The sequence below is a fragment of the Vombatus ursinus genome, unplaced genomic scaffold, assembly GCF_900497805.2.
Source record: "Vombatus ursinus unplaced genomic scaffold, bare-nosed wombat genome assembly UNPS02014813.1, whole genome shotgun sequence".
Lineage (NCBI taxonomy): Eukaryota > Metazoa > Chordata > Mammalia > Diprotodontia > Vombatidae > Vombatus > Vombatus ursinus.
This window is the reverse complement of record NW_020954591.1, coordinates 28,690,260-28,706,152: the sequence shown is the minus strand read 5'-3', so window position 1 is coordinate 28,706,152 and position 15,893 is coordinate 28,690,260. Positions and strand designations below refer to the sequence as shown.

At 40.9% G+C, this 15,893-nt stretch overlaps 2 protein-coding genes across 2 annotated transcripts in view; one reads left to right on the top strand and one right to left on the bottom strand.

The window, feature by feature from the left end:
* ST14 (suppression of tumorigenicity 14) overlaps positions 1–15,893 on the top strand; it is a 68,648-nt gene that overhangs the window by 13,585 nt on the left and 39,170 nt on the right. The window lies entirely within an intron of this gene.
* On the bottom strand, positions 3,144–3,574 carry LOC114054480 (60S ribosomal protein L37a-like). Its single transcript, XM_027877676.1, has one exon. It carries the CDS (start codon positions 3,496–3,498, stop codon positions 3,220–3,222), a length of 279 nt encoding a protein of 92 aa, XP_027733477.1. The 5' UTR covers positions 3,499–3,574; the 3' UTR covers positions 3,144–3,219.

Here is a 15,893-nt window from a genome sequence, read left to right as displayed (position 1 = left end):
AGCATTAATATGCAAGCAAACTACCCTTCAGGGCAAATGGTAGTTGTCCTAGTAGGTTACAGGATAATCTGCTCATTTTATACTTTCCTGAGAGTGTTGGGTAGGAGCTTCAGAGTGATCTGGCACACTTAATGATTGTTTGTTTGTTTTTAGGCAATTGGGGTTAAGTGACTTGCCCAGGGTCACACAGCTAGTAAGTGTCAAGTGTTTGGTCTAAGGCCGGATTTGAACTCAGGTCCTCCTGACTTCAGGGCCAGTGCTCTATCCACCTAACTGCCCCTTTAATGATTGTCTAGTGGCATAGAATTATGGCAGTTGGCTAGGGGGAGGATTTCTGATCTGTTGTCCAACATTGGCTCCTTTGTCTCTGCCTAGGTCCTTAAAGGGTACTTTATTTCTGTTTTCTTTTTCCTTCTTTATGCATTTTTCTTTTTTTCCTCTCTTTTTAAAATTTAGTATTTTATTTTCTTCCAATTACTTGTAAAAACAATTTCCAACATTCATTTTAAAAATTGAGTTCCAAATTCTCTCCCTCCTTCCCTAACCCCATCATGTTGTAAAAGAAAATACAGACCAAAATAAAAACCCAAGAAAAATAAAGAAAGTAAAAAATGTATGCTTCGATCTGTATTTAGATTCCATCAGTTCTTTCTCTGGGGATGGATAGCATTTTTCATCATAAGTTCTTCAGAGTTGTCTTGGATCATTGTATTGCTGAGAATAACTAAGTCATTCACAGGAGATCATCACACAATGTTGCTGTTACTATGTACAATATTCTCCTGGTTCTACTCATTTCACTTTGCATCAGTTTATTGTAAGTCTTTCCAGGTTTTCTGAGAGCATCTAGCTCATCATTTCTTATAGCACAAAAGCATTCCATCTCAATCGTACGCCACAAATTGTTCAGCCATTTGGCAGTTGATGGGCATCTCCTCAATTTCCAATTCCTTGCCACCAGAAAAGAACTGCTATAAATATTTGGGCATAATTCCAAATTACTCTATACAATAGTTGAATCAGTTCACAAATCCACCAACAGTGCCTTAGTGTCTCAATTTTCCCACATCTCCTCCAACATTTGTCACCTTCCTTTTCTGCCCTATTAGCTAATCTAATAGGTGTGAATCAGTAACTCAGAATTGTTTTAATTTGTTCTCTCAATCAATAAAGGGGGGGCCATCATCAGTCGTCTTGATCTGTATCTTACCACTGAACCCAGATGGCTCAGGGGGGAGCAAGTGAGGCTAGTGACTTTGCAGAGCCTTGCCTCACTTAAATCCAATTCACTTGCAAGTCATGGCATCACCTTCTTGATGTCATGGTCCTTTTCAAGAACAAAGGACAAACAAACAACAAGCAATCAATCAGTAGTGATTTAGAGCACCTTTTTATATGGCTGTAGATAGCTTTGGTTACTTCATCTGAAAACTGTTCATATTTTCTCATCATTTGTCAATTAGGGGAATGCCTCTTATTTTTATAAATTTTACTCATTCCTTATATATTTGAGAGATGAAACCTTTATCAGAGAAACTGCAAAATTTTTTTTACGGTTATGATTGCTAGCTGTATTTCCCTCCATCCTGTTTCCCCCATTTATTCTATTCTCTCTCTCCTTTCACCCTGTCCCTCCTCAAGTGTTTGCTTCTGACTACTGCCTCCCCCAATTCACCCTCGCTTCTATGAGCAACGCCCCCTTCTCTTATCCCCTTCTCACCTGCTTTCCTGTATGGTAATATAGATTTCTATACCCAATTTAGTGTGTATGTTATTCCCTCTTTGAGCCAATTCTAATGAGAGTAAGGTTCAAGCATTCCCTGCCACCTCCCCCATCTTCTCCTCCACTGTAAAAGCTCTTTTTTGCCTTTTTTATGTGAGATTACCCCATTCTACCTCTCCTTAAGGGGCACTTTGTAGAACTGCATGTGATGGATGAGTTGAAGATGTAGGCAAGGCTTGACCAAAGTAACAGTCAAGTCCAAGGCAGAACCAGGCTTAATCTTGATCATTGGAAAAATCCTAGGATACATTATTAAGCAGATGAATTATGAAAACTTAAAAATGAATCTCTAAGAGCCAAAAGCCATGCCAGACTGACCTCATTTCCTTCCCTGTAAGTGTTATTATGTTGGTAGAATGCCATAGACATGTTGTATCTTGCTTTTAGCAGGATATTTAGCCAGGGCTTTCATGATATTCTTTGCGTGGGCAAGATGAGGAAGTGGAGGCTAGGTGGTGGTACAGTTACTCCTTCCACATTGTGGAGGTTCGGGGTATGGAGTCCCCTCGATCTGGAAAATCCTCATAAAATTTTTTGGCCCACCCTTTGTGCTAGAGAAGACGTCTGAATTTTTTTCTTTTTCTTTTATGGGATGTTTACAGTACCATATTGTAAAATTTGGGTCAAGTGTTTGGTCACAGGCTATATGTAGGTCAATATTAAGTAAAAATACTATATGAAAGATAACTTTTTCTGTGTCATCTGCTCATCTTCACGTGTTGTCTATGACTTCCACAAAACTCCCCCCAAATTCCCATTTAATTTTTTTTTTAATTTTTTAAAATTTTTAAAATTTTTTTTGCCTTTTTGGTGAGGCAGTCTGGGTTAAGTGACTTGCCTAGGGTCACACAGCTAGTAAGTGTCATGTGTCTGAGGCCAGATTTGAACTCAGGTCCTCCTGACTCCAACGCTGGAGCTGTGTCCACTGTGCCACCTAGCTGCCCCCTCCATTTAATTTCTTATGCCAATTTCTTATTGAAATTGCAATAGGGAAAGTTGTGATATGGATGGGATAACTGTATAATTTGGTAAATTCTTGGTTGATTCAGTAGCCCTCTTACCAAGGGACTGAAGCACAGTGCTGCTAAGACTTTATGCACGTTCACTTGGAAATAGTAGCATTCTAAATTCTATTTTAAACCCTGGAGTGGATTAACTCTGCTACTTATCATCTTAGTTTTACCCACAGAGTGTGCTGATTTCCCAATCCTGGTGCTGTAGTCTCAGTGCTTTCAGAAACATATACATATTTCCTGAGCGCTCATTTTTTAAAATAAATTTTTATTGATATTTTTGTTGTATCAACTAAATACCCCCATTTCCCTTCCCATCTTTCTCTCAGTGATCCATCTCTTATAACAAAATCTTTTTTTTTATTCCATAAATTAACCCATTGATTGTTGGACTATGGGCTACAGATATTTGATAAGAAGATTTTACTGGTCTTTCGATTCCTTCAGTCTTCTGATGGCAGATTTGACTGTAACTGCGGAGGTGGTATTGTGGGTCCATGCATCACCAGCTACTGTCTTCATACAGGATCCACAATGCCAGATACCCACAGCCCATCTCTTCATTTTGGTCTTGCCACAGAAGGAGCAGGTATACTTGGCATGCTGGCTAATTTCAATTTTCTTCACCATTTTTCTGAGGGATGCACCATAATGTGTTCCATATTTACCAACAATGCTGACCTTCTTGGTACGTTTAGCCATGTTGCCAGTTGCGGGGCCGGAACTCGGAGAGGAAAGAAGGCAGTGTATCCACGTGCTTTCAGGGCCTGAGACCAGACAACAAAATCTTTTTTAAAGAAAAAGAGAACAAAGAGAAAAAAATCAGCATAACTGATCAATACATTGAAAAAATGTGAAACTATATACACTGTTCCACACCCATGGATCTCCCACCTCAGCAAAGAGAGAGTATCTTCTCCTATCTCTTCTGTGGGATCATACTTGTTCTTTGTAATTTCACAACCCTTATTTTCAGCTGTTTTGCCTCATTCCTGTTTTCATTATATCTCCTTTTGACCCAAGACCACTCTTAAAATGGTTTACTCATCTTCTAGCACATTGCATGTACTCTTTATAATGCCTGCTGTAGTCTCACAAAGCTCCTCATGTCCTTGAACTTTTCAACTAACATATCCTTCGATGTCCTTGTTTGACCTGAAACATGACCCTTTTAAGGGAAATACATCCTTTGTCACCTTTTCCACTGAATTGTAACGTTCTCCACAGGAAATCACTCCCCCGCCACACACACAAGGGGGTCAGGGGGAAAGGTGGTAGGTACGCTCCTTGTTCCCCAATGTAGCTTCTACCAGGGGTGGGGAACCTGTGGCCTCAAGGCCACATGTGGCCTTCTAGGTCCTCGGGTGTGGCCTTTTGACTGAGTCCAAGTTTTACAGAACAAATCCTCTTATTAAGGGATTTGTTCTGTGGAAGTTTGGATTCAGTTAAAGGGCCGAATTTGAGGACCTAGAGAGCCACATGTGGCCTCGAGGCCCCGGGTTCCCCACCTCTGTTGTAGACCATCTTTCTACAACTATCTATCTTGAGGTCCACACAGGGTATCCTTATCTTTGCTCCTGTCATTTATCAATCTTGTAGTCACTCTCAACTTTCTCAAAGTATGTGTTTCATGTTCTTACTTCCATACCATATTGCAACATCACAGAAGAATTTTAATGGAGAAATAAGGCAAGGGATGTTTAAAGGGTCATAAGAGCCTAGAAGCAAGAAACCTGGCTGTGGGGGCAGAGCGGGCGGGAGAAGAGGCAGAGGTCAGTGTAAGAGGATTGGCAGCAGAGGCATGAAGACTCTGGGTGCTGTCCCTCTTGAAGAGAGGATGGTCTGATCCTAACATTTTAAGGAGAGGTGGAGGGAAAAGGAGGCCCAAAGAGAGAAAGAGTCATAGCAACGGAAATCTGGTAGATAAATGCAGCTATACTGCCTGAGATCAGAAGAGGACGTGAACTAAGACTCAGGGAGTGCACACCAGGACAGCTCTTCCTAGGGAGAAAATGCAGGGACCGCTCCCCCCCCCAACATATACACCAGATATCAGTACCCTGGGACAAAGCCCTACTAGCCCCATGTTAATTATAGCTCTGGATAGACAGCTCAGAGATCTCACACCAGAAGCCCTCAGTCTTCTGAGGGAAGTAGGAGACTAGGTCATTTGCTATGACTCTTGGGTAGAATTACTTGAAAGAAGAAAAGGATTGGAAAGGTAGCTCTGGGGAATGAGATAGGTAGTTGGAAAGGATAGAGCAGAAGGATTGTCAAAAAGCAGCAAGAACCTAGCTAAAGTTATGTAGCATGAATATGCAGTGGGTGAAGTCAGCTCAATTCTGTGACTTTCTCTTGGCATATTCTACAGCTCTGGAAAAAGAGCAGAGAAATCTTGATGGAGGTTACTTAGGAATAAAGATTCACTGATCAGCAGTGGCAGAAGTTCAGGGGAGCAGGGATTCTAGACTAGTACTTAGTAAAATGTTAAAAGTTTCAGAGCTAGAGGGAGGAGGTCAAGGTTGGTTAAGAAGACAAGTGAAGTGAGATAGTTGGAGACATTGGGAGAATGTTGGGAAAATACAAATGACTTGAGGGGCCAGAAGCCATAGTCTATAATCAGAGCAAAGAATACTTTTAGTGTTAGAGAATGGGACAGGTCTAAGGATAGGAAATGGTAGATGGCAAGTATAATTTAAAAATTTTGGGTATTGGAAGTGGTAGACTTTTGAGTTAGAGAGGCAGTAAACAGAGGAGAGTTGGCTTCAGAATCAGGATTCAAGGCTGGACTCTGAGACAGACAGACAGATACAGATACATACATGTGCCTAAGTTGGCTGTGTGACTTTGGATCAGTCAACCTCTCAGTGCCTCTAGGCAACTTTTCTAAGACAAGCTTCTAAATAGTTGTAGCTCTGTATTGGTAGAAAAGTCTTCCTTAGCGAGAACTCCACATCAATCTTAGAGCCAGACCAAAAAAAAAAAAAAAAAACCACTAGAAAAAAAATCCTGGCCAAAAAAGTGAATCCTGAAATGTGTCTTGTGCTATCATTACAGCTGAAGGTTAAGGAAATCACTGGCATTCAGTTTGTGGAATTGTATGGTCAGTTGTTAGAACATGAGCCCTGGCACCTCCAAGGTTCATGGCAAAGGATCATAATGTGGTGCTATTCTGTTTTCTAGCCTTTAGTCATTATCACTCCCACTCTGTAATCTGCTACAGCCAACTGGAATGCTCTCTGTCGTCCTCCCCCCCAGATAATATCTGTAATGCTTGGCACTTAGTAGGTACTTGATAAGTGCTTATTTCCTTCCCTTTCTCCTCTCACCTGTTGAATTCCTACCAGTTATTTAAAGTTCCACTTAAATGTGCCAACCTTTCCCCTCAGACCTCAGTTATTTTCCATCTCCATAGAATGCACTGATTATTGTGTATTATAACCATCTGTATTAATGCCTCATCCCCCTACTGCACTATGAGTTCCATGGAGAGAGCAACCCTTCCTCATGTAAACTTTGTATCTCCTATAATATTAACCTCCATAGTACTCTGCACATAGTAGGCCTCAGCAAATGCTTTTTGAATGAATAAATGAATGGTATTTATAGAATAACGAACGTCATCTTAAACAACGACTTTAGTAGTGCATCACAGGGCTTTGTACTTGGCTCTTCCTGTTCCAACTTTTTTTTTTTTTTACAATTTCAGAGAAGTTATAGATGATATGCTTATTAAATTTGCTGAGGATACAAAACTGGGAGGGATAGTTTATAGGTTTATTGATTTAGAACTGGAAAGGCCTTGAGAGGCCATCTAGTTCAACTCCCTCTTTTTTTGCAGGGGAGGAGACTGAGGCGGAGGGAGGTTAAATGACTTGTCCAAATTCACACAGGTAGTAAGTTGTCAAAGGTTTAGGGATTTGAACTCAGGTCCTCTGACTTCATAACCACTGTTCTTTCCAATGTACTACACTTCGCTAATATTTAAGTCAAGTCAAGAGACTTTTATTTTTTTTAATTCTTTAGTATTTTATTTTCCCCCAATTAAATGCAAAAACAATTTTTAACATTTGTTTTTAAAATTTTGAGTTCCAAATTCTTTCCCTCCCTCCCCACCTCCATCATTGAAAAGGTAAGCAATCTGGTATACATTGTACCCATGTAGTAATACAAAACATTATCTCCATATTAATCATTCAGCAAGCTTTTATTAAAGGCCTACTGTCAAGTACTGCTGTAAGCAATGGAGATACAAAGGAAGGTAAAAAACAAGGCACTTACAGTCAAATACATTGGAGATCAGAATCAGTATTCTAAAGTATCTCTTCCTTAGCCTTGCATTCAAGGCCCCTTCACTATCTGAGTTTCCAGGCTTAGCTAACACCTATTCCCTTTCAAATATTATATGTCTTAGTCAACTGGACTACTTCTTGTTTCCAGAACATAACCACGGACCCTATGACCTCTGACTCTATCTGTATGCAAGTAGATATAGGAAAGGAAACTGGTGCAAATCAGTCATGTTTCTGCCTCTTCTTTCTCTCTCTGTGTTTGGTTTCCATGGGAATCCACTGGAGTAAAAGCCCAGTATGGTTTCTTCTGGTGCAGGCTTCTGCTCTGGGCCTGGTTGTGGGAAAGCAGGAAGTAGGAATGACTGAGATAGAGGGGGGCTTCAGGAAGAAGGACAGGGCCAGACTATATTTACTGAGATGTTCCTTTGCCCCCTGGAAACCAGGCTGGTGGATCTCCCTAGAGCTAGAAACCAAATTCTTAGGCAGTCATCAGAAAAATAGGCTGAGTCCCATGGGATTCTCAGGAAAAGGTTAGTCTGGAAAATCAGGCTGGGAGAGCAGCTGAATGGAGGGACTAGAAGGGGAGAGGAAGGTGTGGAACAATAGTTCTAGAGATCAAAGCCTAAAGGGAACTTCTACCCTACCTCTAAAGAGCAAACTCAAAGTGGGTTATTGCTGCAAAACAGGTGGCCCTCAGATTTACCTCCCAGGCAGCCAAGATTAAACTGGGCTAAGTCTACCTGAGTGCAATGACCCCAGAATGAAGGTGCTGGGCAGCAAGTGTGTGGCCGGTGACCTGACCATTTTGTCATCTTCCAAGAGAAGGCTGGAGGGGAGGGAGGGAGAAAAGGCACGTCTTTAAGCTGTGTTACTGGAAGCCACTCATTGACCTTGCAATAAGTGAATTTGCTAGCTTTAGAAAGAACACCTAAAGCTGTTTGTCAGTTAGCAAATATATATTGAGTGCCTCTCAATGTGCTAGGCAGAGTGAGCAATGTAAAGATGTATTCTATTTTGGCCCTACCTTCTAGGTGTTTGCATTCTATACAACAATGAAAGAGTAAACTCTGCCTCTTACTATCCATGTGACTTTGGGTAAATGACTTAATCTCTCTGACTCTAAGTAATGCACTTCTGTAAAATGGGAGTGAAGATAGGTGGGGTGTCGAGCTAGATGAACTATAAGGTTCTGTCTAGCTGTAAGTTTGTTATCAATCAACAGTCAATGTTCCAGGCATCGTATTAGGTACTGACTGGAGATGCAAAGAAAAAGTTGAAATATTTCCTGCCCTCAAGGAATTTACATTCTCAGGGGATCCTATGATGCTATGAAATACTAAATGAATGATATAGACAATTAGCACTATAAGTGATGAGAGGAGGGAGATAATGGAAATATAACTATGAACTGGGCTTTTCCATATGTGTCTCCTGGAGCTTACCAGCTCCCAGCTCCACTCGTGCTCTACTGTCTCTCAGTAGAGGCCATCACCTTCTATTTTATTGAGATGAGTTGATCTTCTCTACCCTTCAAAAATCTCTGTGCATCTACATCCATCTAACCCTTCTTTGCTCTAGGCTTAGAGAATATGGATGGATTTTCTTACACTTGTGCTTTTGATCCTGCCACCTCATGTGGGCTACGCCAGTCTGATAGTTCATATTCGGGACTGCAATGAAGTAGATCATCTAACAATGAACAAAAAAGCTTATTTAGCCATAGCATGGAAAAGATGGTCAGCAAGGACTTAGTGTTAGTTCCACTGGGTGCCAGTGTGTGTCCAACCTAAGGTAGGAGCCAATGATTTTTCCTGCACTTGGTTTTGTGTTTAGGTCACCATAAAACCACACCAACAGCTCAAGCATTAAGTCTTCTGGGCCAAAAATGTCTCAAAGACTGTTTCACTACCTTTTTAGGGGGAGAATTAGCATAGCCTACAAGGGAGGGACCTTAGTATATGTTTGTTCTCCAACACATTCAGTCTCTGCTTGTCTCTGAGTTTTTCCTGATGCCTGTATCCATGATTGTATCTGCACTGTCTTTTAAAAGTTTTTCCTGTAACTGCCATCCTGTCAATCTGTTGTTCTTTATTGTTTCTCCCTGTCACTGCCAAACTCTTAGAAGCGGTAGTTGACATTTACTGACTTTGCTTCCTTACTACCCACTTCCTCTTCAACCCATTGCCGTCCGCCTTGTAACTCCACCAAGCCAATAAAATTTTCTTCTTACATTTCTTAACTACCATTGAATTCTTATTTCTAATAATCAATTCAGTGGCCTTTTCTTTTCAGTTAGCTTTCTTGATTTTTCTATATCACTTGACATGATTGATCATTCATTCTTGCTTGATATTCTTCTCCTTCTGGACTTCCAGGATTCTCTTCTTACCTGTTTGATCAATATTTCTTGGTCTCTTTCATTGATTCCTCATCTTCCTACCCTCCTAAGAGTGGGTGTTTCTCAAGGGCCTTCTCTATTCTCTATTACTTGATGATTTCATCCACTCCCATGAGTTTAATTATACTTCTATGTGGATGACTGCTAGATCTTTATATCAAGTTCTAATCTTTTTCCTGAACTTCAGGAAAGCATTTCCAACTACCTTCTAGGCATCTCCACCCAGAAGTTCAGTCATGACCTCAGATGCAACATGTCTAAAACTTAGCTCTTCACCTCTTCCTGTATCCTGTATCCATCCTGAAGTCCATCCTTACAACTTCTTTATTTCAGCCAGTCAGTAAAAAAACACCTCTTAAGCACATACAATGTGCCAGGCATTGTGTTAGGTTGCTCAAAACTCATTCATATGTTTGACTGTTTTTAAGCTTGGTCCCCCCCTATCCCCACCCTCACCATTCAGTGAATGGCCAACTTCTGTTGATTCTGCCTCAAACATGTGTTGCATTTCTCCCTCTTTCTCAACTCATATCTATCAGATATGTCTGGCCCTTACTACTTTTCCCTTGGAGTATTATAACAGTTCCCTAACTGCTCTTCCTATCAACGGTTTTCACCTTTTCTAACCCATCCTTTTAACAACTTCAAAAGTAATCTTGCCAATGCGCTGTTTGATCATGTTGCTTTCCTGAAAACATGCAAACAAGAAAACTCACAAACTTTCACAGCTCTTCATTGCCTATAGAATAAAAACAAACAAACAAACAAACTCATTAAGGTCCTTTTAAGGGCTTCTGCAGTTCAGCTCCAATCTACTTTTCTTTTTAACTATTTCAAATTACTTTTCTTCACAAACACCACATTTAGCCAAATTAGACTAGTAGCTGTTCCCCAACCTTAACATGCTTTCTCTGGCTTCTGGCATTTTTATAGACTATACCGCATTTCTAGAATGCCCTCCTTCTGCATCTCCACTTTTCAGAATCCTTCTTTCTTCAAGACTCAACTCAAATACTACCACTTTTTTCTGTGGAGTCAAGCTGAAAGTGATTTTTCCATTCTCAAGTCTTCCTGGGTTACTTTGTCTGGATTTCTCCCTTACCTTTATCATGCTCCACCTCTTATTATACTCAGGTTTGTCATTGTTAAAACTCCCCTAGTAGGATGAAAACTCCTTGAGGTCAGTGCCTGTCACTTTTAAATTTTCATTTCTGCTACACCTAGTCCTCTGCCTTTCTCATAATAGCTGCTTAGTAAATTTTTGTTGAATGGAATTGGTTAGTGAAAGCTTTACCAGGGAGTGGAATTTGATATGGGATTTAGAGGATGGGTTGATTAAGGTAGGCAGAGTGAAAGGGGAATGAATTCCATAATCTAGAATAGGTTTAATCTACCAGTTACTTTCAACTTTGGGACTTCTAGGTGGATCTAGAAGGAGAGATGTTGAGACAGCATCTCAAGGCAGATTGGCTAAGTGGTTGAATTCCAGGTGTTGTGTTGACATAGTAATACACATACATTAATTCTAGGCAAAGGAGTTTGTGATTAGAAGAAAGGTTATCGAGAGACTTTAGTGCTCAGGACTGAGGCAAGACACCACTCTCATGGGGCTCAGAAGGAACTCTCCATTGACTTTCTCTGATCACAAATTGCAAGAGTTTAGAACAGTTGACCCCTGGGATAAAAGTGATTCTGGGTTATTTACTGTAATCTCCAGTTTGACTGTGTATTCAGTACATTGGCTTTTAAGGGGTGTCTGGACAGGGTGAAGAGGGACTAAACAGAATTCTCCCTTTTCCTTCCCATTGGTATATATGGTCCATCTTGAACCTTCTTTCACCAAGGATAGATACTTATTTTCTTCCATATGGATGAATTATAATTTGCATGAGCCTTGATGAGGAGGGTGAGGTCTTTTCGTATATTACTTATTGTGTCTTTTAAGGGAGGGTTAACTTTCCTATGTATGGCTCAGGAAGATGGTTGGTGCTTATTATACCCCAACCAGGCTGGATGGGGGGGTCATTATTCACTTCTGAGCCTAATAGATTTGGGCTGTCTTGGGTTCAAGTGACTTCAATAAATATCTGTTTAGGTGCTGGAGATAACAAAGACCAAAAATAAAGCAGTCTTGCTTTCAGCGAGCTTACATTCCACCCAGGGGTGTGTTACAATGTGTGTCACAGATAATTGAATATTTCTCTGGATAGTGTCACAAGGTTAGCTTTTGCTGTCTCTCTCTCTTTTTTAAATTTTGTTTTTAAACCAGCATTCCTGACTTCTGGCTGTGTCTGTCTCTCCCTCTACTCCAACCCCCCCCCCCCAAAAAAAAAGAAAAGAAGAAGAAGAAGAAGACTGTGTCTTGTTCCAGATTGGGAGAGGCAGCAGAATGCCATTACTATTGACAGTAATAAGCAACTTTCCTTTACAGAGCAATTACATAATAAATGTTTGTGGCATCTCTGCAAGGCAGGATGTGAGAATTCATTAAACTCATTTTACAGATGGGATCGCTGAGATACCAGGGAGCCGAGAAACACGGACCCCAGCTCAGAGGTCCCCTCTCTTCCCTCTCCCTTATTAGATCCATTATCTTCTAATTAAGGGGATGAAGAAAATGGATATGCAGCATTGTACTTTTCACATTGTTCTTTATCTTATTGAAAATTTTTCGTGTTATTGTTCTTCCCTTCTCCTCCTCCCCAGTAGTGCTCAGCTGTGAGTAGGACCCTGGTTTTACGACTGGCAGTATGACTGTCTAAGTGTCCCTGGCAGTGTATATGGGTAGGGCCATCTCTGGGTAGAGAAGGGAGGGGGACATTAACTCAGGCTGTAAAAAGGTATTGTTTCCTGAAACCAGCAGCAGGATTGGAGTGTAAGTATCCCTGGTTTGGTTTCTGTGTGCTGACTCAAAACAAAGTACTCTGGGTATGCCGAGTCAGGCCTCCTAGGGACCTTCCCTTTGTCTTTAGAATGGATGGTGGTCAGCCAGATGCATAAGTGAGAATGCCTATAGGTTTTCTTTTGGTTTGTTTGTTTTGTTTATTTGTTTCATTAACTGTGAGCTACAATCCACTTTTAGTTGGCCTGGATGGCCCAGGGCCAATAAGAACTTGGCTCCTTGGAATCTAAAAATAATAAAGACTTAAGGTCAGTAGTTGTGTCTTCTTCCCAGGCCAGGCTTTTGAATAAACCCGATACAAAAGAGTAAAAAAAAGACTTTCCGTTCAACTCTGTGCCTCCTAACTCATCCCTTGGTGGAGGGGCTAAGGAGCAGCCACATAAACAGAGGCCTGGCTGTCAGTGGGAGGTGGGAAAGCCCTGTGTTAGTCTATGAACTGGATAAGGAAGTGACACATAGGGGAAGAGTTTTGTGAGTGTTAATCTTAGGGAATGTGTGCGGTATTTAGAGGGGAGAGAGAGAGAGAGAGCCCGAGAGCACATTTATTGAGTGCTTACATTCTAATGGGGGAAGATCACAGATAAAGGGGAGCAGCACAGGGTTTGAGGAAGAGGGGATATAGTGTCAAGATAGCTAAGAAGTCATTTAGAGACCTGATTTTGGGCAAGATAAGGTGAAAGATCATCTAACAGAGCTCAGGTTTCGAGGGATAGAGTTCAGGGTTGGAGGAGTTTGGGGAATGATGACAATGGTTGGAGTTTCATGCAGTATGGTGTAGAGATGGCTGGAAAATATAGTAAATGTTTGTTGAATAGATGGATGAATGAATGTATGTTTCCACAGAAACAGTGAGCCTGAAGAGGTTCTGAAATGGCTATCTCAGACTCCTAAGGCCTCCTAAGGGTGCTTTATAGCCTACTGAATTGGTAGTTTCCCAGACTACTGAAAGCAAGTCTGACATCATTTTCCAGGCCCTTATTTCGCCATTGAGCGTGACTGTTTAAAATACGGTGATGGAATCTCTTACATAACCAGTTCTTTCCACAGATGAGAGGAGGTGGGTCAGACAGGGCACCATTCCTTTGGCAGACACACCCAGTGATACCATCCTAAGGGAACCTTAATTTCTCAGTGAACTTCCTGTTATATCCATGTAATCATAGCCATAGTCCAGGTCTGCTGATGGTATCTGAGCATAGAAATTATATTGCCCAAGTGGCCCCTGAAGCACAAAGAAGGCCCTGAAAGGCAGGAGCGCCTCTCTGATAGAGGCTTTTTTTTTTTTTAAGAATTAGCAAAAATCAAATTGAGATTTAAAGAATCGAAACTAAATGGGTACTCATCAACTGGAGATTGGCTGAACAAATTATGATATATGGAAGTAATGGGATACCATTGTACCATAAAAAGTGTAGAAAGACAGTTACAGAGAAAATTGGGAAGATTTATATGTGCTGATGCACAGTGAAGTGAGCAGAACCAGGAGAGAAATTTATAACATCAACATTGCTAAATGAACAATTTTGAACTGCTTAACTGATTGATGCAATCATCAGCCATGATTCCAGAGGACTGATGACAAAGAAAGCTACCTACCTCTTGACAGAGAGATGATGGACTAATGTGCAGAATGTAGCACACATTTTGGGACATGGTCAATATGAGAATTTAGTTTTCTTGACTGTGCATATCATATTTATTACAAGAATTTCTTTTTTTTTTGGAGGGTAAGGAGAAAAGAATAAATGCTTGATAATTTTAAAAAATAATTTATAAAAGTAAGTTGGGCCTTTCTGAATTTTTGGCTTGGGGGCCCTAGGTGTAAATTTCTCTAGAGATCTGGTGAATACAGGGTCAAGATTTTAAAGTCATTCCCTGTTGTTCTCAAGTCTCTGGCTGTCTTTTGTGACCTCATGCTCCGTTATGTTTCTGGGAACTCAAGAACAGGCCCCAAACTTAGAACCCTAGTCAGGATTTTGCTAGCAGAAGTAAACAGAAAGATATTCCACCAGCCCCTGAAATCAGCTTTATCTCCTCTTCTCTGTAAAAGGATAGTGGTTTCAGCGTCCCAGAAATCCCAGAGACTTCCTCATTGCTCTGTGTACAATCCAGCCTATGCTGGCCTGCCCAGGGAATCCTCTCTCTTACTCCTTGAAAAGCCCAGCAGACCCTGGGGCATTAGGGCTCTTGGTGACTGCTGAAGGTGGTGATATCTCATGTATTTAGTGTCCTCTGTATGTACCCCATTTTGTAGGTGCATAAACTCAGTCATCCAAAGGAGGAGTATATAGAAGCCTCAGTAGATGAGAGGTTGTGTTAGCAGTGGAGCCTGAGTTGAGACACCCTTGTCCAAAGTCCCAGGTCAGAGTAAGACAGCCAGTCTCCCGAGCAAATGAGATCATTCTGCTTCTCAACCTCTGTCTAAAGCACAATCTGTAGTAGGATATCAATTAGCACATGATAGTCTTTAATTATCTTTCCTGGACCACTTTTACAGATCATCTGAGTTAATACCTAACCCAGCCAGCCCTGGAGCCTAAGTACAGAGACGTTTGGATCCGTCCTCCTCCTCTTTCTCCTCTTCCTTCTCTTCCTCCTCCTCCTCCTCCTCATCCTCCTCCTCCTCCCTCTCTCCTTCCTTCCCTCTCCCTCCATCCTTCCCCCCCCACTCTCCTCCCTTCCATTTCTTTCTGCTTTTTTAACTTTAGGGGAGGGTTATATACTTAGTATTAGGACAGTGAGGGTGAAAGGGTATGAAACGCATTCCGAGTTCAAATCTTGCTTCACACACTTAACCAGTTGTGTGACCATGGACTAGTCACTTAACTTCTTGATGATGCTGAGCTTTCTCATCTTCAAAAAGGAGGGTTAGACTCAGTAATGTCTAAAACCTCTTTCAGCTCTAGATCTGTAGCACTATGAATAGTTTAGTCACTTTTCTTGTCATTTTCCAGTTGCTTTTCAGAATACTTGTACAAAGTCATAGCTCCAGTAACAGTATATTAGTGAGCCAGTATTTTCAAAGCCCTTCCAGCATTGACTTTGTTTTTTTGTGTGTTTTGCCAATTTGCATCTGTAGTGAAAGCTCATAGTTGTTTTAATTTCATTTCTGTCATTAATAGTGATTTGTTTGGAGCATGTTTTTCTATGACCAGTGTTTGTTCGTATCCTTTGAACACTTATTGGGGATTGGTTGTCACGGTATTTATAGGGCTGAACCTAGAGGCAGGAAGACCTGAGTATGAATCCTATCTTTGACTTTTAGCTGTGTGACTGTGGGCAGCAAGTCACTCGGCCTCTCTCTGCCTCAGTTTCTTTATCTGTAAAACAGAGCTAATAAACCACCTATCTCACAAGGTTGTTGAGAGGATCAAATGATGTAACTTATATAAAATCCTTTACAAATTTTAAAGGACTGTGTAAAAACTACTCATTGTTATTATTATTGCTCTGTAATTTATATAAATTCCCTATTTATCCCTGATATCATAATTTTTATCAATGA

What these genes read in the sequence shown, in the direction of transcription:
- LOC114054480 (XM_027877676.1), bottom strand. Translation starts at nt 3,498, where the DNA reads ATGGCTAAACGTACCAAGAAGGTCAGCATTGTTGGTAAATATGGAACA.